This window comes from Odocoileus virginianus, chromosome 5 (genome assembly GCF_023699985.2).
Source record: "Odocoileus virginianus isolate 20LAN1187 ecotype Illinois chromosome 5, Ovbor_1.2, whole genome shotgun sequence".
NCBI lineage: Eukaryota > Metazoa > Chordata > Mammalia > Artiodactyla > Cervidae > Odocoileus > Odocoileus virginianus.
In genome coordinates this window covers 17,841,808-17,867,982 of record NC_069678.1, presented here as the reverse complement: position 1 = coordinate 17,867,982, position 26,175 = coordinate 17,841,808, and the positions used below count along the sequence as shown (strand labels likewise).

The 26,175-nt window shown below is 42.1% G+C and overlaps 1 protein-coding gene across 1 annotated transcript; it reads left to right on the top strand.

Moving 5' to 3' along the window:
- The first annotated feature begins 3,017 nt into the window (after positions 1-3,017).
- Positions 3,018-25,583, top strand: CD48 (CD48 molecule). The gene is made up of 4 exons (XM_070467632.1): positions 3,018-3,199; positions 19,513-19,806; positions 22,923-23,186; positions 25,226-25,583. Exons 1-4 carry the CDS (start codon positions 3,118-3,120, stop codon positions 25,303-25,305), a joined length of 720 nt encoding a protein of 239 aa, XP_070323733.1. The 5' UTR covers positions 3,018-3,117; the 3' UTR covers positions 25,306-25,583.
- The last annotated feature ends 592 nt before the right edge of the window (positions 25,584-26,175 follow it).

Here is a 26,175-nt window from a genome sequence, read left to right as displayed (position 1 = left end):
ATCTAACCTACTGTTGATTATTTCTAGTGTATTTTTCATTTAAGCTATTGTATTCTTCATCTCTGGGTCTTCTTTATATTTTCTAACCCTGTAAAAAAATTCCAACTTCTCACTCTGTTCATCCAATCTTCTTCTGACTTCTTTGAACATCTTTATGATTATTAATTTGAACTCTCTATAGGGTAGATTGCCTATCTCTGCTTCACTAGTTCTTCTTCTGGAATTTTATCTTTTTCCTTCATTTGGAAGATAACCCTCTATAGCCTCATTTCGTCCAATTTACTGTTTTTTATTTCTATTTAATTAGCAGGTTGGTTATGTTTCCTGTTCTTGGAGAAGTGGCTTTTGCAGGAGCTTTCCTATGCCTCCCAGCAGTATAGTCCCCTCTATGAGCTCTATGCTTGAGGATTGCCCCTACTCGGGCTGGTATTGGTCCTTCTGTTGTGTAGGCTGACTATGTGGGTGATCTGGTAGATGTGGCTGGCCCCCAGTGCAGCTGGTTGGTCCTGCCTTGTGTAGAGGCTGCTGTCCCCTGGTTGGCAGGGCTAAGTTATGAGGTCGCTGGCTATAGGACCCCAAGACGGTTCTGTTCTGGTCCACTTAGGTCTAGTTCTGGTCCATGGTCAGGCAGAGCCAGGCTCTGGCATGGTTGGCTGTGACACCAAGGGTTCCAAACTTAATGTCAGTCTACTGGCAAGCGGGGCCAGTTCCTGACACAACTAGCTGTGGCATCCAGGTTGTCTCAGAACCAGTGTCGGCCCTCTGATGAGTGGGACTGGACCCCAGGGCAGCTGGTTGAGGGGTCCAAGATATGTTGGAGCTGGTTTTGGCTTACCGGTGGGCAAGGTCAAGGCCAAGGCCATAGGGTCCTGGAGCTGGTGTCTATCTGCTGGAGGGTGAGAATGGCCCTGGTGTACCCTGATGGTACCAGTTTGTCTTTATGCAGTCTTTCTAAGTGACCCCATGGTTTCACAACCACATTAATGCTTTTCTTCTTTATCTGGTTCCTCCATGAAGTTGCAAGCTGCTTAAAAGTAGACAAGAGTGTAGCTTTTTTCCCCTACATCCTCATTTATAGCTCTAGAAATATCCAATAGATATAGTGAGGAAGAAACACCTGCAGTGTTGTACTGCCCCCTCCTGGAATCAGCAAGAAGTCAGCCAGCAATAGTACCCTTCATCCTGCATGGGTGTGTGCTAAGTCACTTCAGTCGTGTCCCACCCTGTTCGACCCCATGAGCTGTAGCCTGCCAGGCTCCTCTGTCTATAGGATTCTCCAGGCAAGAATACTGGAGTTGAGTTCCCATGCCCTCCTACAGGGGATCTTCCCAACGCAGGGATCAAACCCACGTATCTTGTGTCTCCTGCATTGGTAGGTGGGTTCTTTACCACTAGTGCCAACTGGGAGGTTCCACCATTCATCCTAGGTGGTTGGGAATAGATTTTGCTATTCTCTGCTGGTTAAGATCTCAAATGCTTCAGCAAAACACTGGGCAACAGCCCTTTTGCAAAATCCCCAGAGGAGTCAAGGTCCGAGCAAAGCCCATGTACAGTTCACTTCTGTCCCCTACCCTGTTCTGTCATTTGCCCTACTACTTCTCAGGCGATTTCCCAGGTGGCACTAGTGGTAAAGAATATTCCTTCTCAGCTTCTTTTTCATGGTTTGCTTTAAAGTCTTCCTTAGTTAACCTCACTTTGATCTTGCTCATTCTACTTCGGCCTCATCTTTTCTTCTAGCCCAAAGATTTACTGTAGCTCACATGAGGGGAAGAGCTGAGTGAAGACTGGGGTTGATTGGAGCTGCATATGACCTCAAGCAAATCTGACCCTGAGTTTCAGTTATAAAATACTAGTAGTAATACCTGTTTTCTTCACCTCACAGGGCTCCAATATGATCAGGTAAATAGGGGGTAATATGCAGTTTCAGGTAGTGAGCTGACTCCATTTCCCCATGCTGATCTTTCGGGGAGGGTAACTACTTCCAAGATGGGAGTTCACAGATTGAGGAGAGGGGCGTTTTTTTGTTTTTGTTTTTTTTTTAATTGCTCATCTCCATGTTGAAAATCAAAAACGTCCCCAGTCTGAAACTGATACAAATGTGGTATATCATGGACTGTGACTTTCTTTACGGGTCTGCAAAGTGTCCTGGGTGGGCGAATAATTCATTTAGATTCAAGAGGGATGGGCCTGAAACTCTTAGACTACAAGGGTGCAGAATACATTCATTTGGGTCAAATAATTGGTAATTTGATAATAGGTTAGTGATTCAATATTTGAATATAGGTTAATAATAATGATACTAATGTTCAGTGGGTAGGCCAATGTGAAGGTTTAAATAGTGAACTTATCCATATGGGAGGGAGACCTTGGAGGGTGGGAGGGGGAGTACTCAAACTGATTGCCCACGTTTGTGATCTCAGCCTACGCCACACATGATCTACTTTCTACTCCTCACATGATTTAGAGTTGGCTCAGGTCAGAAATCCCCTTGGGTGGGTACTCTAGTTAATCAGGGTGTTTCCTGGCTGGGAAACCAAAAGCAGATATTCAAGTCTTTAATCTTTTCTGAGTACCAATCCCTCTGAAATCTGGCAGAATCTATGGATCCTCTCACCAGAAAAGAGAACTAACATACATTCAAACAAAATTGTTTTTTGTTTTTTATTTTAAATGGAAAGATACTTGCTTTAAAATATTGTGTTCATTTTTGCCATATATCAAAATGAACCAGCTATTAGTATATGTATGTTTCCTTCCTTGCGGCCCTCCCTCCCACATCTCACCCCATCCCACCCCTTTAGGTTGTCATTTGCTCCTTGCGTCATACTGAAAATTCCACTAACTGTCTAGTTTTACATACGGTAATGGATGTTTCAGAGCTACTCTCTCAATTCGTCCCACCCTCTCCCTCTGCCCCCATATCCGCGTCTGTTCTTAGTGGTTTAATTTAAAAAAAAAAAAGATGGGGCTTCCTGTTTTTGGTCCCCAGGCCCCACCCATGACTTGCTGGGTGGAGAGTTCTAACCTTAAGCTGTGAATTAAAGGTGACTTTGGTTTCTTTCTGGCTTGACTCTGGTCTGTATCCAGAGTTCCCGTAAAGTTCTGGAGACGAGGAGCATGTGCTCCAGAAGGTGGGAGTGGTTTCTGGCTCTGGCAATTCTACTGCTGCCTCATTTGTTCCTGGCGACCAGCATACAAGGTACTTTCCACAAATTGTCTGCCTGTAACTGTACACTGGAGGCCCAGTCAGATGGAAAAGGGAATACGGGGTGTGTCTCCACCTGAGGTGGAGTAGTGGCTCCAGGCAGCAAGTATTTTCATCCTGGCAGCAGGGTTGTGATGAGTTCGGGAGTCTTCCTTAAGCTTTGGAAAATCAGGCTCCATCTCTTTTCTCAAGGGGAAGCAACAAAAATAGAACTTTGGTGAGATGGAGAAGTAGTCCTCTCACATTTATTGCGATGGTTTCTCATCTGTGAAGTTTCTTTGCATTACAAATACCCGAACGCTGCATGGGTAGCTGCCACATTTTAGGCTCAGGGGTGCTGTGCTCCTCGAGGCATCTTTTGAGACCTCTGTCTACTCAAGGACTTGTGTCATGAGCAAAAGTAAATAATGTTGTCATTGCTCCAGAGAGAAATCAAAATGGGAAAGTGCGGGGGTCCAGCCCCAGCGGGATCCAGGGGTACCCTCAGAATGAACAGCATCAGCGAGTGCGAGAGAGAGAAAGAATGAGACCAGACTGGGATGTTCAGCAAAGTCTGGCAGCGTTTTATTTTTCACTGTAGCTTATATACCCTAAGTTAGTACATTTCTAAGGGGAAGTGAAAGATAAGCATACAAAGTTTAGTTTAACATTATGTCAGTTTTGTCCTTCATGAAACCAGGGTGTTTTCAGAATACTTCTTTGCTTATGAGAGTCTTCTTTCATAGTGGACCTTTGTACATTGTCTTCTGGCCTTGGGGTCTATTAACATTTTATGGTCTAGGTGAAGGCAAAACTGTTTTCCATAGTCTATTCTTTATTGTTCAATTTTGCCTTGAGTTTAGCAGAAAACAGAAATGTTGCAGTCTCATGGTACAGCAGGTTGCAACATAGTAGAAATACAATCCTGTTAACACACATGTCAGCCTTTTTGCAAAAGTTCCCAGCTAAATTTATCTAAAAAGTTTACCACACAAAGACTCTGTGGCTCTGATGAGGCAGCCTCTGTTTTAGCACTCTTGATTAAAATTAACAATTATCTTATTGTTTCCACACTAGGGCTAAACTCTTATTTTTCTAAATCCTTAACTATATTACAATAGTTTTTACTGCACAACCTCAGTACAATAACAGCAATCAAACGTTGATCCAATAACCACTTTTAGAATAATATTTTTTTGTGTTCTCCAATAGGGCTTTCTCACCCCCGCAGGGCTCTGTGCCTATCAGGGCCTTTTGTGATCAGGTTCTTTATGCTGTTTATGATTAAGGTGTTGTGAGCAGTCATGTGCATTAGTACGCATCTGCCAAACAAGCCAGAGTGCCAGCAAAAGGGTTTTTACTTGAAACATTTCCTTCATTCCTGGCCCCTTCATAGGGAACCAGCATCCAGGAGATTTCTTAATTAGGGTTCTATGTTGGTCTTTATTTAGTGAAAGAGGAGCAGGAGAGCTCTCGGCAGGCAATGCAAAGATCTGCAACAGGACGAACACGGCCAACAGCAAGAGGGGGAGGCTACAGGGCGGGGTAGAGGCCGGGGTCAACCTGGAGAGTCCCTTGTAGCCTGAACAGCCTTGCGTTTCGGGTCTTCTCCTCATGACTTTGTCGTGGGTGGGATCTCCCATAATGGCTCCCAACAGGAAAGGAAACTGGGGAAGGGTGGCTCTGTCTAGGGTCTCTGAGTGACAGTCTGAGCAGAGGCCTCAGTAGCAGGGAAACCCTGGAACATCCGATTAAGAGCTAAGGTTCGTTCTGCCATGGTTATGTTCTGATCCCCTTGTGTGGCAACTTTCCTTTTCCTGTTACAGTTATCCAGCCCTCTACTACCTGTCTTCCTAGGTCAGCTGAGAACTGAGAGCTAAGCTGTTGCCTTTCTCACTATTCCCCCTAATAAATACTTAAGTCTTTTTCATTAAAGGTGCTTTAAGGTTCACTACTATGGAAAAAATGAGTAAAAGTGAGTTTGGGAATGGGAAAAAAATATAGCATTTTAAAATTATGATAGTATGTGACTCTGAGGCAGATGAGATAGCCATACTTAGAGGAAATCCGGTTGGCTACTCATGCAAGGCCTCTCAGGGTGGCAGGACATTCGATCTGGTTTATGACTGGCTTTGGGGGAGGAAGAGATGTTTCTCTGCCCTTCTACGATCTCTGACTGGTGTAAGAATTAAATTGACATGAGATAAGATAACATGAGGAAATCAGAGTTTAATATTGTGTACATGGGTGAAACCCAGAAAAACCAAGTAATTCGCTAAAATGGCTGAAGCCCTCATCTTAAATACCATCCTCTGCTAAAGATGAAAGAGAATGTTGAGGCTGACAGTTCTGGGAGGTTATCAGGAAAAGCACAGCAAATAAGGGTAAGGTTGTTAGGCAGATTTAAGTTAGTGCCTTCGCCACTGGGAAGAGTTTCTAGAGATTTGGTCATCTTCCTCTTCTGGTACGGAGAGAGAGAGAGAGAGACACCTTTATTAATGGAGATTTCCCTTACAAATATAAATGTTTCTTACAAAAAAGGGTAACTTGTACATTGTTTTCAGAGTGTTTACCATGTCTGCTATTTCCTTAGATAAGAACCCTCTTAAAACAATTAATATGCCAAAGAGACATATATTAGGGTGGCACATTCTGCTCCCCTACACTAAGTCTAGAGACATGATGTCTTCAGGCCTCTCATGGCTGTGTGAGCTCCACGGGGCTTAGTCAACTCATAGGTCACTAATATGACCTTGGGAGCAGAGCTGGTATGAAGTATTTATCCAATGTTGGGAAAGATAGAAATGCCAAGAGAACCGGACTATTTCAGCTCTTTCTCTAGACATGAGGTCATTGTGTCTAAATCTCTTCATGTCCAGAGTATGCCTACAGATGATAGTTCTTTTATCTTCAATTTATGACTCCTTCACCCCATAACCTGGTGGCACAGTGGTTTAAAAAAAAAAAAAAAAACCCACCTGCCAATGCAGGAGATGTGGGTTCAATCCTTGGGTCTAGAAGATCCCCTGGAGAAGGAAATGGCAACCTACTCCAGTATTCTTGCCTGGGAAATCTCAAGGGCAGAGGAGCCTGGTGGGCAACAGTCCATGGGTCACAAAGAGTCGGGCATGACTGAATGATAAAACAACACCCCATAACCACATTTCATCTAAATTTAACTTTGCTGTTTGCCTTGAAGGAGGTGCTTTCTGTCTTACCTCTAGGCCTATATACATACCTTTCCTTCTGTCTAAAGTGTCCTGCACTCCTGCCTCTCCAGCCCCTCCCATTTTGGTATCACTTCCTCCTAGAAACCTCAGGTTCCAGGTTATGGTTGATGAACTGCTTGGTTGTCTGTTTCCTTGAGCTCTGTGAGCACAGGGACCTTGTTCATTGCTGAACCTAATACAGTGACTAGCACGTGGCATGGGCTCAATGAATAATTGTTAATCCTATGAATGAATGACATCAAAGAGCTTCCTTTCAGGCTATCTGTCCAGATCTTCCTGGTGGTATCATTATTCTTTCTTTCCCAATAATGGATGTTTTTGTGGAGAAATTTAAGTATTTTTAAAATCTCCTCTTTTGGCCCTCCTCAGACTTGAGTTTCTCAGCTCTCTGATCTCTCGGCCCACTCCTCACTAGCAGGCATCTTCCCTGTCTCCCTCTAGCACAACAAAGTGCACTAGAAATAGCTTGTTCTGGGAATCAGAAGACTTATCTTCTTTTTTCTTAATTTTATTTTTAACTGGAGGATAATTGCTTTGAGACCTATGTTCTGAGTTCTAAGCCACGGAGTTTCCTATAAATCGCAAAAGCTTTCTGAGTCTCAATTTTCTCAACTCTATTATGGGTATAATGATATGCTCCCCATTTTTTCAAGAGGTTATTATTAAGATCAATGAAATAAAGAATGTGAAATTGCTCTGTGATTGTGACCACATACAGTTTGAGACAGATAAGAGCCAGGAATATCATAAGGAAATTCCAAAGCCCAGTGCTCTCTCCTGGCCACAGAACTGAATCTCTGCTTTTTAAACATCTTCAAACACATTTCCAAAATCTAACTCCTCATCTTTGCTCCAGCTATCTATTGCTGTGTAATAAGCCTCCACAAACCTGGTGCTTCCTCACCATGCATTTAGTCACTGTCATCTGGCTGATTAAATTCATGAGACTTCCCATCTCAGGAAACGACACTGTACTCTGTTCATCTTGCCCCCCATGACATGCATCTTTTTTAATGCCTATTGATGTCTATTGATGCCTATTCGATGTCTACTGCCAAATTACTTCCTTGAAAGGTTTGTACAGGTTTGTTAAACAGTTTATCTCACTAGAGAGCTGCACGTTACCCCATGTCAGTATCTTTAAAACACCTCTTTTGGTTCTTAAAATTTTACAAGAAAGCACATGACTTGCTTTAGAGTATTCAGAATTTCCCTTTTAGCACTTCTTTATTCTTCCTGGGTAGACTCTTTTGTATGAAATTACTGCTTCCTTTGATTTGATTCCCCTCCCCTACACCATTTTAGTTTTACTTCTCTACAGACAAGAAACATGGGTAAGCAAAGGAAAGTTCTGCCTCATTTATAAACTGCACATAAATAGTTACTTTATCCTAAGCATTCAGACACATGAACAACTACTTCTTGTTAGAATTAAATCAAAGTAGTACTTTAAGTAGTTTTCTATCTAATAAAATATTGAATTGTTAAAAGGCAAATCAAAATATTTTTCAATTTACTTTAAAATTTAAAAAACATAAATATATCAGAAAAAGAAATATATATATATATATATATATATATATATATATATATGAAAGTAAGTAGAAAGTCAAGAGATACCTGGAGAGGCTTTGGAGTACAAAATGAAGCAGGAAAAAGTCTAACAGAGTTTTGCAAAGAGAACACACTGGTCATAACAAATACCCTCTTCCAACAACATAAGAGACAACTCTACACATGGACATCACCAGATGGTCAATACTTAAAGCAGAATGATTGTATTATTTTCAGCTGAAGATGAAGAAGCTCTATACAATCAGCAAAAACAAGACCGGGAGCTGACTGTGGATTAGATCATAAAATCCTTATTGCAAAATTCAGATATAAGTTGAAGAAAATAGGGAAAATTACTAGGCCATGCAAGTATGTTCTAAATCAAATCCCTTGCAATTGTACAGTGGAAGTGACAAATACATTCAAGGGATTAGATCTGATAGACAGAGTGCCTGAAGAACTATGGATGGAGGTTCATAACATTGTACAGGAGGTGGTGATCATAAACATCTCCAAGAAAAAGAAATGCAGCAATGCAAAATGGTTGTCTGAGGAGGCCTTACAAATAACTAAGAAAAGAAGAGAAGTGAAAGGCAAAGGAGAAAAGGAAAGATACACCCATCTGAATGCAGAGTTCCAAAGAATAGCAAGGAGAGATAAGAAAGCCTTCCTAAGTGATCAAGTAAAGAAATAGAGGAAAACAATAGAATGGGAGAGAATCGAGATCTTTTCAAGAAAATTAGAAATACCAAGGGAACATATCATGCAAAGATGGCCAAAATAAAGTACAGAAACGGTATGGACCTAACAGAAGCAGAAGATATTAAGAAGAGGTGGCAAAAAATAAACAGAAGGACTATACAAAAAAAGATCTTAATGACTCAGAAAACCATGAAGATGTGACCACTCATCTAGAGCCAGACATCCTGGAGTGTGAAGTCAAGTGGACCTTAGGAAGCATCACTATGAACAAAGCTAGTGAAAGGATGGAATTCCAGCTGAGCTATTTCAAATCCTGAAAGATGATGCTGTGAAAGTGCTGCACTCACTATGCCAGCAAATTTGGAAAACTCAACAGTGGCCTCAGAACTGGAAAAGGTGTTTTCCCTCCAGTCCCAAAGAAAGGCAATGCCAAAGAATGTTTGAACTACCACATCATTGTGCTCATCTCACACGACTTGCAACGTAATGCTCAAAATTCTCCAAGGGAGGCTTCAATAGTATGTGAACCGAGAACTTCCAGATATTCAAGCTGGATTTAGAAAAGGCAGAGGAACCAGATATCAAATTGCCAACATTAATTGCATCATAGAAAAAGCAAGAGAATTCCGGAAAAACATCTACTTCTGCTTCATTTACTATGGTTCATTGACACAGACTTTGACTATGTGGATCACAACAAACTTTGGAAAACTGTTAAAGAGATAGGAACACCAGATACCTTACCTGCTTCCTGAGAAACCTATTTTCAGGTCAAGAAAGCAACAGTTAGAACTGGACATGGAACAATGCACTGGTTCAAAATTGAGAAAACAATAAGTCAAGACTGTATACTGTCACTCTTCTTATTTAACTTATATGCAGAGTACATCATGTGAAAATCTTGGCTAGATGAAGCACAAGCAGGAATCAAGATTGCTGGGAAAAACATCAATAACCTCAGATATGCTGATGACACCACCCTTATGGCAGAAAGCAAAGAGGAATTAAAGAGCCACATGATGAAGGGAAAAGGGGAGAGTGAAAAAACTGACTTAAAACTCAACATTCAAAAAACTAAGATTATGGCATCTGGTCCCATCACTTCATGGCAAATAGATGGGGAAAAAATGGAAACAGTGATAGACTTTATCTTCTTGAGCTCCAAAATCACTGAAGATAATAACTGCAGTCATGAAATTAAAAGATACTTGCTCCTTGGAAGAAAAGCTATGACAAACCTAGACAGCGAAGCAACAGACAAAGGATTAATCTCGAAAATATACAAGCAACTCCTGCAGCTCAACTCCAGAAAAACAAATGACCCAGTCAAAAAATGGGCCAAAGAACTCAACAGACATTTCTCCAAGGAAGACATACAGATGGCTAACAAACACATGAAAAGATGCTCAATATCACTCATTATCAGAGAAATGCAAATCAAAACCACAATGAGGTACCATTACACACCAGTCAGGATGGCTGCTATCCAAAAGTCTACAAGCAATAAATGCTGGAGAGGGTGTGGAGAAAAGGGAACCCTCTTACACTGTTGGTGGGAATGCAAATTAGTACAGCCAATATGGAAAACAGTGTGGAGATTCCTTAAAAAGCTGGAAATAGAACTGCCATATGACCCAGCAATCCCACTTCTGGGCATACACACCGAGGAAACCAGATCTGAAAGAGACACGTGCACCCCAATGTTCATAGCAGCACTGTTTATAATAGCCAGGACATGGAAGAAACCTAGATGCCCATCAGGAGATGAATGGATGAGGAAGCTGTGGTACATATACACCATGGAATATTACTCAGCCATTAAAAAGAATTCATTTGAATCAGTTCTAATGAGATGGATGAAACTGGAGTCCATTATACAGAGTGAAGTAAGCCAGAAAGATAAAGACCATTACAGTATACTAACACATATATATGGAATTTAGAAAGATGGTAACGAGAACCCTATATGCAAAACAGAAAAAGAGACTCAGATGTATAGAACAGACTTGTGGACTCTGGGAGAAGGCGAGGGTGGGATGTTTCAAGAGAACAGCATTGAAACATGTATATTATCTAGGGTGAAACAGATCACCAGCCCAGGTTGGGTACATGAGACAAGTGTTCAGGGCTGGTGCACTGGGAAGACCCAGAGGGATCGGGTGGAGAGGGAGGTGGGAGGGGGGACTGGGATGGGGAATACATGTAAATCCATGGCTAATTCATTTCAATGTATAACAAAAACTACTGTAATGATGTAAAGCAATTAGCCCCCAACTAATTAAAAAAAAAAAAAGAGTAAAAAAAAAAAAAAGAAACATGTATATTATCTAGGGTGAAACAGATCACCAGCCCAGGTTGGGTGCATGAGAAAAGTGCTCAGGCCTGGTGCACTGGGAAGACCCAGAGGGATCGGGTGGAGAGGGAGGTGGGAGGGGGGACCGGGATGGGGAATACATGTAAATCCATGGCTAATTCATTTCAATGTATGACAAAAACCACTGCAATGATGTAAAGTAATTAGCCTCCAACTAATAAAAATAAATGGAAAAAAAAAGCAGAGACATTACTTTGCCGACAAAAGTCCATCTCTTCAAAGCTATGGTTTTTCCAGTAGTCATGTATGGATGTGAGAGTTGGACCATAAAGAAAGCTGAGCACCAAAGAACTGATGCTTTTGAACTGTGGTGCTTGTGAATACTCTTGAGAGTCCCTTGGACTGCAAAGAGATCAAACCAGTCATTCCTAAAGGAAATCAACCCTGAATATTCATTGGAAGGACTGATGCTAAAGCTGAAACTCCAATACTTTGGCCATCCGATGCGAAGAGTTGACTCATTTGAAAAGACCCTGATGCTGGGAAAGATGGAAGGCGGGAGGAGAAGGGGATGACAGAGGACAATATGGTTGGATGACATCACCAACTCAATGGACATGAGTTTGACGAAGCTCTGAGAGATGGTGGACAGGGAAGTCTGGCGTGCTGCAGTCCTTGGGGTTGCAGAGTCAGACATGAATGAGTGACTGGACAATAACAACAATAAAAGGAAAATATCAATGAATTTATCTGAATTTATTAGAAAATCCTCTGTAATAGACTAAACCACCACTTTGATATCTCAAATTGTACTACAATGTCTGTACATTAGTTTTTGCAATCTATATTATAATAGTAATATTAATGCATCTTTATTCAACTTGTGGCTGGATTATAGGATCCTTTTAGAAAAGTAGAATTTTTTTCCTTTTTTTTTTTATGGTTAATCAAGCAGTCTTTCTACTGTTTCTATCTTTATGTAGCTTTTTAAGGCCACACTTTCATTAGATATTTCATTTAAAAACCTCACCTTTTCTTTTTAATTTTTATTTTATATTGAAGTATAGTTGATTTACAATATTGTGTTAGCTTCAGTGTACAGTGAAGTGATTCTACTATACATGTGAAAGTGAAAGTTGCTCAGCCATGTCTGACTCTTTGCAACCCCATGGACTATACAATCCATGGAATTCTTTAGGCCAGAATACTGGAGTGGGTAGCCTTTCCCTTCTCCAGGGAATTTTCCCAACTCAGTGATCAAGCCGAGGTCTCCCACATTGCAGGTGGATTCTTTACCAGCTGAGCCACAAGAAAAGCTATACATATACATACACTCTTTTTTCATATCCTTTTCCCCAAACTCACTTTTCCTTTGCTATTCTCAAGCATGAGTCTCAGCCCATTTGAGGCTGCTGGGTTTTTATTTCAAGGTTTCCCTTCACTGCTTTTCTTTGACTTGTAGACATCTGAACCATGGATGACATACTCAGCACTCTTTATGTTGCTTCTTTTGAGAAACAACTTGCTGGGTAGTTCCTTCACCGCTCCTCTTCTGTATGTGTCAGAATCGTCACCTTTTATTCCTTTATCCAGGACCCAACCATGAGACTTCCCTGGTGGCTCAGTGGTAAAGAACCTGCCTGCAGTGCAGGAGACCCAGGTTCAACCCCTGGGTCAGGAAGATCCCCTGAGGAAGGGAATGTCTACCGACTCCAATATTCTTGCCTAGGAATACCATGGACAGAGGAGCCTGGCAGGCTACAATCCACGGAGTTTCAGAGAGTTGGACACAACTAAGTGACTCACACACACACAACCATAAGACAGGGCTGTTACACTGGCCCAGGTGGGCACATTAAGATACTTAAGAAACACAGCTCATTGGTCATAAGTAATTAAAAAGTAATTCCAATTTCTACTTGAAGTCTCTCAAAAGATGTTAAAAGGAATCCAATTTATAAGCTATAGCAATACTTCCTAACACGCACTTATCTGCCCCCTTCAGGCTTCTCAAACTATTCCATTTCTCTGCAGCTCAGAGATTCTCATTTTCTTGAGCCATAACATTATATAGAACCTCTATTTTCTAAACCAACCTGAGTGGTTCCTTGTAAATATCAGACAAATCTTAAGAAGTAAGCAAGAGGAGGGCTTCCTAGATGGCCCAGTGATAAAGAATCCACCTGCAATGCAGGAGACACAGGTTTGATCTCTGTCTGGGTCAAGAAGATCCCCTGGAGGAGGAAATGGGTTTTCTTGCCTGGAAAATCCCATGGAAAGAAAAGCCTAGCAGGCTACAGTCCAAGGGCCTGCAAAGAGTCAGACATGACTGAGCAACTAACACACACACATACCAAACAAAAAGAAGCTAAGTGGGATAAAAAATATGAATACTTGGAGGTTATGAGGAGATGAATGGCAACACTTATGTATGGATTTTTGCCCCATCCATCCTGTACTAAACAATAAATGTGAGCCAAGTATTCTGGGGATTCAAAATTGAGTAAGACATGGTGTTTGCCTTTGAAATGTTCACAATCTCAGTGACTCTGTATCTGTTATCGTTTCTCCCTCCTCCTCGCATTTTAGTTTGAAGCTCTTTGGAATGTGTTGGGGATACCCTGGACAAACAAGATCTTAATGTTGTAAGTTCAGTTCAGTCACTCAGTCATGTCCGACTCTTTGTGACCCCATGGACTGCAGCATGCCAGGCTACCCTGTCCTTCACCAACTCATGGAGCTTGCTTAAACTTATATCCTTTGGGACAATGATGCCATCCAATCACCTCATCCTCTGTCATCCCCTTCTCTTCCTGCCTTCAATCTTTCCCAGCATTAAGGTCTTTTCCAAGTCAGCTTTTTGCATCAGGTGGCCAGAATATTGGAGTTTCAGCTTCAGCATCAGTCCTTCCAATGAATATTCAGGGTTGATTTCCCTTAGGATTGACTGGTTGGATCTCCTTGTGGTCCAAGGGACTCTCAAGAGTCTTCTCCAGCACCACCATTCAAAAGCATCAATTATTCAGCACTCATCCTTCTTTATGGTCCAACTCTCATATTCATACTTGACTACTGGAAAAACCATAGCTTTGACTAGATGGAACTCTGTCAGCAAAGTCATGTCCCTGCTTTTTAATATGCTGTCTAGGTTTGTCATAGCTTTTTTTCCAATGAACAAGTGTCTTTTAATTTCATGGCTGCAGTCACCATCTGCAATGATTTTGGAGCCCACGAAAATAAAGTATGTCACTATTTCCATTTTTTTCCCCATCTATTTGCCATGAAGTGATGGGATCAGATGCCACGATCTTAGTTTTCTGAATGTTGAGTTTTAAACCAACTTCTTCACTCTCCTCTTTCACTCTCATCAAGAGGCTCTTCAGTTTCTCTTCGCTTTCTGCCATAAGGGTGGTGTCATCTGCATATCTGAGGTTATTGATATTTCTCCTGGCAATCTTGATTCCTACTTGGGCTTCATCCAGCCCAGCATTTCGCATGATGTACTCTGCATATAAGTTAAATAAGCAGGGTGACAATATATAGCCTTGATGTACTCTTTTCTCAATTTTGAACCAGTCCATTGTTTCATGTCCAGTTCTAACTGTTGCTTCTTGACCTGCATACAGGCTTCTCAGGAAGCAGGTAAGGTGGTCTGGTGTTCCCATCTCTTTAACAGTTTTCCACTGTTTTTTGTGATCCACACAGTCAAAGGCTTTGGTGTAGTCAGTAAAGCAGAAGTAGATGTTTTTCTGGAATTCTCTTGCTTTTTCTATCATCCAATAGATCTTAGAAATTTGATGTCTGGTTCCTCTGCCTTTTCTAAATCCAGCTTGAATATCTGGAGATTCTTGTTTCACATGCTGTTGAAGCCTCCCTTGGAGAATTTTGAGCATTACTTTGCAAGTCATGGGAGATGAGCACAATGATGTGGTAGTTCAAACATTCTTTGGCATTGCCTTTCTTTGGGATTGGGAAGAAAACTGACATTTTCCAGTCCTGTGGCCACTGCTGAGTTTTCCAGATTTGCTGGCGTATTGACTGCAACACTTTCACAGCGTCATCTTTTAGGATTAGCTCAGCTGGAATTCTATTGCCTCCACTAGCTTTGTTCACAGTCATGCTTCCTAAACCCGCTTGACTTTGCATTCCAGAATTCTGGCTCTAGATGAGTGTTCACACCATCGTGGTTATCTGGGTCATTAAGATCTTTTTTGTATAGTTCTTCTGAGTATTCTTGCCACCTCTTCTCAATATCTTCTGCTTCTGTTAGGTTCATACCATTTCTCTTCTTTATTGTCCCCATCTTTGTAAGAAATGTTCCCTGCTTTATTATTATAAAGCAGACTTAATTCTCACATGGAGAAATAATGTATATTATAGCTGAATCTGAATCATAACTTCAGTCTATATGCTCTGTATTCTTTATTCCTCATTGAGTTCATCCTCAGTTTTCTTTGCCCAAGGAAGTTTCAGGTAAGTTCTCTGGTCTCATTATGGTGCTGGGGACTCTTTCTTATCATCCCATGTCCTAACCAAACACCTGGTTTGTTTATCTTTTGTGCATGCTGATGTCTTTTACTAGATCTAGCTTATAGGTGAACGCCTCTATGAGAGTTGCTGCAATTTTTTTTTTTTTTTTTTTTTTTGGCCCCCTTCCGCCACATTCTACACTTTCAGATTCACATATAGGCATTCGTTCCTAAAAAAGATATCATTAGTCTAGTTCTTATTTTACCACTGTTTTGGCACAATAAAGTAAGTTCAATGGCATGTGTTAAACATTGCAATAATTTATGCATAGTATAGAATTTATGGATACAAAAAAATAATGTAGGTAATAATAATAAACAATACATGACATTTATTATCTACTAATTTTCCAAGTATTATACTAAGTATTTTATGTGTATTAACTATTTGAATTAATCAAGTTATATTCAAAGCATTTTATTTGTGTAACTCTGGGTCAGGGTTCTTTAGAAAAAAAGAATCAATGGGATATACACAAATATACAGAATGAGTCTCACGCAGTTTCCCAGGTGGTGCTAGTAGTAAAGAACTCGCCTGCCATAGCAGGTTAGACATAAAAGATGTCAGTTTGATCCCTGGGTCAGGAAGATACCTGGAGAAAGGGATGGCAATCCACTCTAATATTCTTGCCTGGAGACTAGACAGGGACAGAGGAGCCTGGAGGAGTCCATGGGGTCACACAGAGTCAGACACCACTGAAGTGACTTAGCACACACACATAGTTATGGAAGCATAATCCATATTCTGTACTTCTCTGGAGAAGTCCCATGATCTGCCATCTGTAAGATGAAGGCCAAGAAAGTTACTTGTGTAGTTTCAGTAGAAATCCACAGATCTGAGTATATATAGACTCACAATTTGAGTTCATACACTCTGTAATCTTCATTCTCAGTAGACTCAACTTCATTCATCCTTCCACAAAGAGGCTCCAGGGAAGCCAATGATCTAAGCTGTCGTCCAAGTCCTAAGGTCCAAGGACCAGGGGCACTGATGTTCAAGGGTAGGAGAAGATGGAATACCCCAGCTCACAGCAGAAAGAAATTTGCTTTTATTCTTTCCTTTTTGTCCAATTCTGGGCCTTAGCAGGTTGGATGATGCTCACCCACATTGGTGAGGGTGATCTTCTTTACCCAGTCTACCGATTCAAATGCTAATCTCTGCTAGAAAAAAACCTTACAGACCATCCAGAAAGAGTGTTTCACCAGCTATCTGGGAATCCTTTAATTCAGTAAACTTGATACATGAACTTCACCACCACAAACTCTGTAAGATAAACTAAAATGAAGGCAGAGAGGTCAGGTAAAATGCTCACAGTTACACAGCTAATAAATGACAGGGTCAGGATTTGAGCAGTCTAATTCCAGAGCCCATGTTCTTAGCTATCATACTACGATGGCTGCTGCTGCTAAGTCGCTTCAGTCGTGTCTGACTCTTGCACCCCATAGACGGCAGCCCACCAGGCTCTGCCGTCCCTGGGATTCTCCAGGCAAGAACACTGGAGTGGGTTGCCACTTCCTTCTCCAATGCATGGAAGTGAAAAGTGAAAGTGAAGTCTCTCAGTCGTGTCCGACTCTTTGCGAACCCATGGGCTGTAGCCTACCAAGCTCCTCCATCCATGGGATTTTCCAGGCAAGAATACTGGAGTGGGGTGCCATTGCCTTCTCCATACTACAATGGAAATGAGTTTAATTAATAAGACTCATTTTCTGTCCTTAGGAAGCTTCTAGTCTGGTGATAAAGGCAAGTAATAGATACTAAATGGAGCATTTTAATATGATATGAGTTTTAAGATATAGGCATGAACAGGATGTTGCAGCTTTCCTTCCCCCTTCCTTTACCACATATGAGTAATGATTTTAAAAAAGCCATCCTGGTAGATGGCGGTGACTTCCTACTTAGAAATAAAGTGGTTAATTGTGGGTTGTGCTATATTCTTCAGCATATTTTTGAGACTCGATGGAGAGTCTACCAAGAATGCCTAAGCCAACAGTTTTCAACCAGAATGAAGGTGGTAAGATTTTTTTCCTCCCTGGGAGCATTTGGCATTGTCTGGAGACATTTTTTGAAGATCACAACTGGAATGATGTTACCTGCATCCAGTGAGCTGAGGCCAGGGAGGCTACTACACATCTTACAATACACAAAGACATCCCTGTACAAGGAATTCTCTGGCCCAAAATGTCAATAGTGGCAAAGCTGAAAAACACTGGCCTAGGCTGTCTATTATCACCACTTTTATTAATTCACATGGAAACAAACAATGGAATGAGAACAAGTCTAGAATACGTGTCCAATAATTTTGAAATCCTAAAGAGAATGTATGCTCCTAAAGAGGCTGTAGGGTCTAAGAGGTGAGAGACTCTGTCTACGTTGCTGGTGTTGGAGCCTAGCACATGACCTGGCATGTAGTCATTGCTCAAATATTGTTGCTTGGATTGAATTGATTATGTCACAGAGATTATAAAGTATGGAATGGGCCAATCAGAAGCACTGTGGAAATTAATGCCTACGTGTGTCTGTGAATGCAACAGGCATAGGTTAAATGCTCCATAACTAACTGTTCAATGGATAGTTGGAAGGATTAATGACTAGGAACTTGAAAGGCCTGGGAACATAGGTATTTTTAATCTTTATTCAAAAGAATGTTTTTGACATGTGGAAAGTAACAGCCTATGGGAAAACCCAAATGAACTTTTTGGCCAACCCAAAAAACGTGTAGATACAATGCTGAAAGGTATGAGGTTTTGTGTAACAGTATATGAGGTAAGAGTGATAGAGATTTTCCTCTTTCCTCTACTATTAGCTTCTTTTTACTGCTATTTCTCAGTGCAGGAGACATAAGAGACACGGGTTCGATCCCTGGGTTGGGAAGATCTCCTGAAGAAGGGCATGTCAACTCTAATATCCTTGCCTGGAGAATCCCCATGGACAGAGGGGCCTGGTGGGCTACAGTCTATAGGGTTGCAAAGAGTCAGACATGACTGAAGTGACTGAGCACTCACTGCTCTTTCTCAGTCTATACATTTATACAGAGATTTCTTTCATTCACAAAAGAGTCAGCAGACCTCCCTTCACCTTTATTCTCTGGCTATCATCCCTTTCTTCTTGCCTTCATGAAACCGGTCTTTTAGAAGTGAAGCTTATACAATTAGGGGTGCTCTCATGAGAAAAAAATAGAACTGTAAATACAAATAGGAACAAAAAATAAATGTAGTTAGAATGAGAAAAGAAGTCCCAATGTATCACAAGTTTTTTAAAAGCTGGCAAATAAGGAAGATCACAAAAGCCAGAAAAATAGCACAATATTTTTATTAATAAAATGCTCACTCTTCTATAATACTTGGCCCCTGAGTAACCCTTGTCCCCCTTCATTTCAAACCTTGTGTCTCCTTTACTTCTGGCCTAGTGCTGTGTGTGCTCAGTTGCTCAGCCGTGTCTGACTCTTTGCAGCCCCATGGACCCGCCAGGCTCCTCTGTCCATGGAAGTTTCCAGACAAGAATACTGGAGTGATTTGCCATTTCCTACTCCAGGGGATCTTCCAACTCAGGGATCAAACTTGTGTCTCCTGTGTCTGCTGCATTGGCAGGCGTATTCTAGCTGCCACTAATGCCAACTGGGAAGCCACTGCTAGAGAACAAAATTGAGCCACAGGGATCACAAGCACAGAGGGGAAATCTAACTTATAATTTTATTTGAAAATGTCCTGGTATGAGAGTAAGGGAGGGAGGCAGGGCCAGCTCAGTGTCCCTTTTCTTTATCATCTAGGGTAGAATTAGATGGATTATGAGCACGTTGCCTATCCCCAAGCCCACTTCTCAAGCTCTAACTTTCATTGAATTCCTGATCAGGGATCAGGCCCTCTGATAAAGATCATACTCTCTGCTCCCAAGCAAAAAATCTCTCCCTTCTTCCTTGTTCCACCAGCCCAGGCTTTGGGCCACTGGGCAGTCTGCCTTCTCTAAAATGGGTCTCACTCATTCTGACTCTCATTGGCAGGCCCTACAATATATGCAATCCCCGGCGGCAACGTGAGTCTACAAATCTCCAATCTGCCTAAGAACCACAAATCACTCATCTGGTTTTATACTGCTGACCAGAAGATTGTAGAGTGGGAATCTGGTGATCCTAAGTACTTCGATACTAAATTTAAGGACAGGGCCGCGCTTGATCTTAATAGTGGTACACTGCACATCCGCAAGGTCCAGAAGGAAGACAGCAGTACTTACCTCCTGAGGGTGCAGAAGGACACTGAAGATGAGGACGAATGGAAGATTCCACTGGTGGTGCTTGGTGAGTTAGGGGAACCAAAGGGCTAGTCCCCACTCTGGGGCCCCAGACAGATCCCTGGGAAGCTTCCTGGTGATTCTGGGGACTCTCCATGGGAGGGGGAGAGCAAAACCTCAGGACAGGCTTAATCCATTTCTCCTGGAGCCAGTTCCACTTGGAAGTGAGTCTGGGCCAGCAGACCCCAAAGTAGATAACTTTGGGACATTTAAAACCTCTTCTGACATTAGAGAGTCTAAGATTTGAAGAGGAAGGAGAAAATAAAGATGGTTTTCCCTCTGTTCTCTTCATGTTCTCTTGTGGTCAATCCAAATAAGTTTTGAGTTCTTCTTCTTTTTTAATTGATTTTTTGGTTGTACTGGGTCTTCATTGCTCCATGCAGACTTTCTTGAATTGTGGCAAGTGGGGGCTACTGTTTGTTGCAGTGCATGGGCTTCTCATTGTGGCAGTGTCTCTTGTTGTGGAGCATGGGTTCTAGGCATGTGGGCTTTAGTAGCTGCAGCTTGCTGGCTCTAGAATGTGTGGGCTTCAGTAGTTGTAATGCATGGGCTTAGTTGCTCTGCAGTATGTGGGATCTTTCCAGACCAGGGATGGAACCCGTGTCCCCTGCATTGGCAGGAAGATTCTTAACCACTGGACCACACTTACTGGCTATGTGACCTTGGAGAAAGATCTTGACATCTCTGTCCCATTAGGTAAGATTCTGTTGATGGCAAGTAATGGAGACCAAAGTGATATACTTTTAGAAAAAGGGAGAATTTTTTTTAATGCTATGACTTCCTAAAGCAAGGAAAGAAGTTTAGAAGAGTTGAAAGGACTGAAGAGGAGGAAGAATGAGACCTGGCCCAGTCCAGAGCCTCTAGCCACTGGAATCTTTACTGTGAAAGTTGATCCCTGCCAGTACAGGCTATCTCTCAAAGTCTAGGCTTTCATATCTCTTAGTTTAAGTTCTCAAGAAAGAGAAACTGACTAGCCCATCTTGGTTCGGGTATGTGATTTAAACACTTATGGTCCAAAGATTCAACTTATAAGGCAGAAACTTGATTCTTGGAGAGACTGTCAATTATTAGAGGAGGAGGGCTAGGCAGACATCCAAGGGAGATGTGCCCCTCAGGGCCTTGGGTTCCTCATCATATTGTGAGGATAATTATATCTTTTTAGGATTTTATGAGAATCAAAGTAGATAATGAAAATGAAAACACTTTAAAAATGCTGGAATTTCCCTAGTGGTCCAGTGGTTAAGACTCTATGCTTCCACTGCAGGGGGCATGTTGAATTCAATTCCTGGTTGGGGAACAAAGACCCCACATGCTGCATGGTGCAGTCAAAAATAATAAAATTATAACAAAAAAATGTGCCAGAAGATCTTGTGTCTGATGAGGAGCCTTAAAAATGCTAAAATGCTGCAAAGAATGAAGAATATTGTATATATTCATGTCCCACCAACATGGGTCATGATGGTCCCTGGTCTAAGAGGCTAGAATCGCCTTCTTGCTCACTTCCTCCATATCATATGTCCTAAAATTGCAAGATGTACTAGCAACAGGAAATATTCAAATATTCCTATAGTGATTTTTAAAAAATAAAAAATATCTGAAATATACATCATTTACCAGATTTTGTGGCAAATATTCCCATCACAGCCAACTGTAAACTGCTAACAATTTCATTTCACAACCAACTTGCAAAAGTTCTGAATATCCTAAAAGCCATAAGCCTACTTGGCTTTAGTGCACTTGCCTCTGGATGAGGCTCTGAGGATGTGATTAGTGGAAGAATCACCCTTCTGTCCAGCCCAGGAATTTCTAATGCTCAAAGGGGGCATCTTGGAACCAGACTGCTCCATCTGGCTCTGGAGCGCTCAGGGCTGAGCTGCTTACTATGGGAAATGCGGAAGTTTCATAAGACTTGAGGCCAGACAACAGGAAACGAATAAGCATATGAAGATTGTTCATGTAAAGTATGCTAGAGGAGTCCAGCAATGTGATAAGGTTTCACGGAGGAGATGGATCTAGAGTTCAGGAGGTCAGATTGGTAGAGCTTCCATTGCCCCTCACAGACATACAACCCAGAGTCAGCTCTGATTGGGTCAATTCTTTGCTACAGTTTAATCCTATGATTTCTGAGCTGCATTGATTCTGCAGGTGTTTTACCCTTGACCAGAAGGAAAAGACCTCAGAGGATTTCAGTCAGTCCCAGTCAAGGAAGGAGCAGATGATGGGATTATATCTCAATCCATTTGCCTGGAGGATGAAAGCAGTGATGATGCTGTGACCTTCAACATGCGTACATCACACTCAGCAAAAGCACATACTCATAGATGATGGCACTGTATCTTACTAACATTGTGCTGTGAAGTAGGGTCATTTTACACATGAGAAGGAGTTCAGAGGGTTAGTTGTCTTGCCTCTCAGAGCCACTCTCTCAGAGCCAAGTCCAGGACCCAAGCTTGTCTCACTGTAAAGTGAGTATTTTGTCTTTTCTACTGCATAACTGCTTTATCCCTACATCCATCCATCCCTACATCCATTCACCTTTCCCTTTAATCAGAATACCTGCTCTGTGGCAGGCACTGAGATACGTAAGTTAACAGATGCAATTCATCACTACCAGCTTGCGCTGGGAGATCCATGAGGTTCTCTGTAGTTCTGCCAGAGTTCAGGAAAGGTGTAGAGTGCTATCTCTTACCGCAAGATTCTCATTGTATCTGAGCCCAAGAACTCTTGAAGGACTGACTGATGGGCTAAGGTGCCAAATGTGGGTCATTGCTAGAGAAGGGGTCCTGAGTAGTTCAGACAGTTGGGATATCAAGTTCAACTGTAGCTGATCTCTGTGCTAAAACTCTGCTGTTCTTTCTGGCCCACAGATGGACATGACTCCATTTTGTTTCTGGGTAACTGGCTCCCCCTGCTGGAGCCAGTTTAGCTTCACGCCAAGGAGTAGCTCTTTCGCTCTGAAGCCTACAGAGGCCAAAGCTGCTCACTAGCTCCCTCTACAGGGCCCTCTTCTCCATGGCTGCCCCTCAGGACCTCCCTCTGCACTTCGTTGGCTAATCCTCCCAGCATAAAAGCTTCATAAATGCATAAACCCATTGTCTCATCTTATAACATCTTCATCTTCAGACCCTGTACCGAAGCCTGTCATAAAAGTCAATAAGACAGAGAAAGTGAACAGCTGCCACCTGCTCCTATCCTGTGTGATCCAGGACCAACCTGTAAACTACACTTGGTATTGGGAATCGGAGTCCTTTCCAAAACAGCTACAGAACAGTGTGCTTGAAGAAGTCCACACGCCACAAAACTACTCAAAGTCTTATACCTGCCAAGTCAGCAACCCTGTAAGCAGCCAAAACAGCACAATCAAGTTCACTTCATCCTGTGTACTGGGTAAGAGACACTGCCAAGAGAGCTGAGGTGGGCCCTTGAATGAAGACAAGTGTGGGGATCTTTTCCAGCCGCCTGTCATAGAGTTTGACGGAGAATCCCAAAGGCACTAGTGAGGTGTGGTAGACTTGGATTCTCCTTGTGTCTCTGACACGGTCTCTCAGCAAGCTTCCCTCACTTTTGTGGAGCTCAGAGTCCTCACCTGCAAAGGGCTCTCATGTCCCCTTTGCCCGCCCTGCTATAATAAGCGCATGGTCCGGGGATCTGAGGGCAGGGTCCTTGCAGGATAATCTGAGATTTCAAGGTGAGTAGGGAGTAAAAGGGCAAGTAGAGGACCAGGCCAGATACTGTTGCGCAGCAACATAAAGGTGTTGCTGGTAGACAGCAAAGGAAAGACGGGCTAAGTGGATGAGCAGGAGTGAGGAGCAAAAGAAAGAAGGGCCAAGTGGATGAACGTGAGTGGGAATGAGTGGTGAGCAAGAGAGTCTGGCCCTAAGACTGAGATTTTCTGCCCTTCCCCAGGTGTATGCCCCTTGATAAAGTTGAAAAGGCAAACTCTGGGTTTCATGTTTCATATTTCTCTATCTCCTGGGAGGCCCCACTCAATACAGCATCACTCCTGGCTCCCTCTCAAGCCTATACAGTTCCCATTGTGGAGTAGCTATGATTATAGATTTTGGAATCAATCACACTTGGGATTAATCCTGTGACTATTACTCATTAGCTAAACAAGTGACTTAGCTTCTCCAAGTCATGTCCTTCTTAAATAAGGCAAAATAATAGTTCTTATCTCATACTGTTATGAGAATTCAGTTAGACAATACAGGTAACTACCTAGCACAGTACCTAAGAAGACTCCAATGAGTTGTAGTTGAATTAGACATACCAAGTACTTTTAATTCTAGAGACACTAGGGATTTGGGGGGCCGCTTGATAAATCTGAATCACTCTCTTCAGCATTCTAGGCCCTGTACTCTCCACACCCCTGAAATCACATCCCCAAGCCCTGGTGTATAAATCTCTCCAGAATAACTCATACCTGTGGTGCCAACATTTACCTGAGATCCTTTTCATGCCCAGTCACCAGGGATCACGGCTCCTGGGGACATGGCTCTTTCATGGTCTTCCTGGACCCAGTCTACTCTGCTCACCTATGCTGATTTCTTTACCTTTGCTCCCACACATGAACTATAGAAACTATAAGTTCTTCTCTGTTCTTCCCAACCAACTGGTCATGTCTCTTCTAGTCTTTCATGATACGCCCTACTTTTCCACCACCAAAGACCCAATACAAGACTTTGTGTCTGACCATGAGACCACCAGTTGGCTGGGTGGTTCTAAAATCACCTTTATATCAACACCATATCCTGAGATCCAGAAAAAGGAAGAGACACAGTCCTTGTTCTCTATAGAATGAAATTGACTGCCCATTCACAGAAAGGATGAAAGCAATAATACATCTCTTTTTTGAAGGTCTAAGCCCATCTTGTTACTTTTCAGCTACCTAAATTATCCCAGAAGAGCATCCTTAATTCCCCTTCCATAATTTATCACTCTCCTCTCCTCCTGTCCCCTGCCCTACACTTCTCTATCTCTTAATTTCCCTTTCTTTTCTTCCTTCCCCACCGAGTTGGTACTGATGGTTGGTAGTGTGGAGAAACAGGCAATCCTTGCTTCCCTAAACTTAGCATACAGTATCATATGAACTACTGCACTTGAAGGTCTGCCCTAATTAACTGCTGTCCAGTGTAGGAGAATGATTCTTTTCTAGGCCCGCAGACATGCCAAGATAATCTTCATGTACAGGACTCAGCTAAGCCAGTAATATTTAAAGAGTTTCTGTATTCTTTATACTTTACATCTGGGAGATTGAGCTCTTGCTCATCTGGGAAAAAGGATGTGCAGGGCACACTGTATCTGGATTCAGAGAGGAAACACATTCCCTTGCTATAGAAGCGCCCATGCTAATGTCTAGCACCCCTTCCCCTTCTCAACAAATTAATCAGGACACCTAAATGTTTTGCATTTTCTTACTCTTTCAGCCTTCTCCTCTGGAGTAGCTTGGATGGCAACTTGGCCAGTGATCATGGTAACCACTCTCCTCTATCTCCTATGGACCTGAGAAGAGCTAACTAGAGTGAAACTTCAAGAATGCAAGATCTTGCCCTCATTAGTAATCAGCTGTTAACCAGGACAGAAGCTCTATCTATATGGAATAGGGGAAAGGACTGAGATGTCTAAAAGAACATTCAAATAAATTTTTTATAATCACAGTAATATTTTATTTTTATACTTTCTAATTGTTTTTCTAGCATACATATGTGCTTTCCCACCAAAAATGGACAGAATGTATTCTGCAATGTTTTCTTGTTTCAATAAACAATGATATAACTGCCGAAATTGATTGTTGAATTCTAGGATCGAAAAAACCCATCAAATCGACTAAGCTCTCTCACCATGGTCTTTCATTACAGGATGGCAAGAGCTCCCAGGCCCACCACCAACATAACAACGGGAATTTTTGCTCTTTGTTTGCCTCCTCTGTGGTTCTTCATGGGCTTGGAGCTGATAGGGTCACTAAAAGATAATTTTCCCTTTCAACAAACTCTCCTACCACAGATCACTTCCTCTTTACACCAAACTAACCTTACCTTGCCCTCCCCTTATCACTTCTGTGGCAGAGACAATACTGTGTGTTCATCAAACCCTTTCATTTTCTTCCTAGACTTTGATGGTTAATTTTATGTGTAAATTTGACTGGGCCACAGAGGCACCCAGTCATTGGTCAAACCTTATTCTGGGTGTCCCTGAGGGTGTTTCTGGGTGAGATTAACATTTGGGGGTTGGGGGGGCCCGGGGGAGATGGGGGGGGTCACCCTATCAATTGAAGTCTTGAAAGCACAAAAAGGCAGGGGAGACTTTCAAGTTAATGTGAGAATAAAACTAGGAGACCACCTTCCCCCCAACAAATACATCAAAAACTCATGTGCAT

Coding starts and splice junctions, on each gene's coding strand:
- CD48 (XM_070467632.1), top strand. CDS start 3,118: ATGTGCTCCAGAAGGTGGGAGTGGTTTCTGGCTCTGGCAATTCTACTG. Junction 19,807..22,922: donor GATTCCACTGGTGGTGCTTG/GTGAGTTAGGGG, acceptor CTTCATCTTCAG/ACCCTGTACCGAAGCCTGTC. Junction 23,187..25,225: donor CACTTCATCCTGTGTACTGG/GTAAGAGACACT, acceptor TTACTCTTTCAG/CCTTCTCCTCTGGAGTAGCT.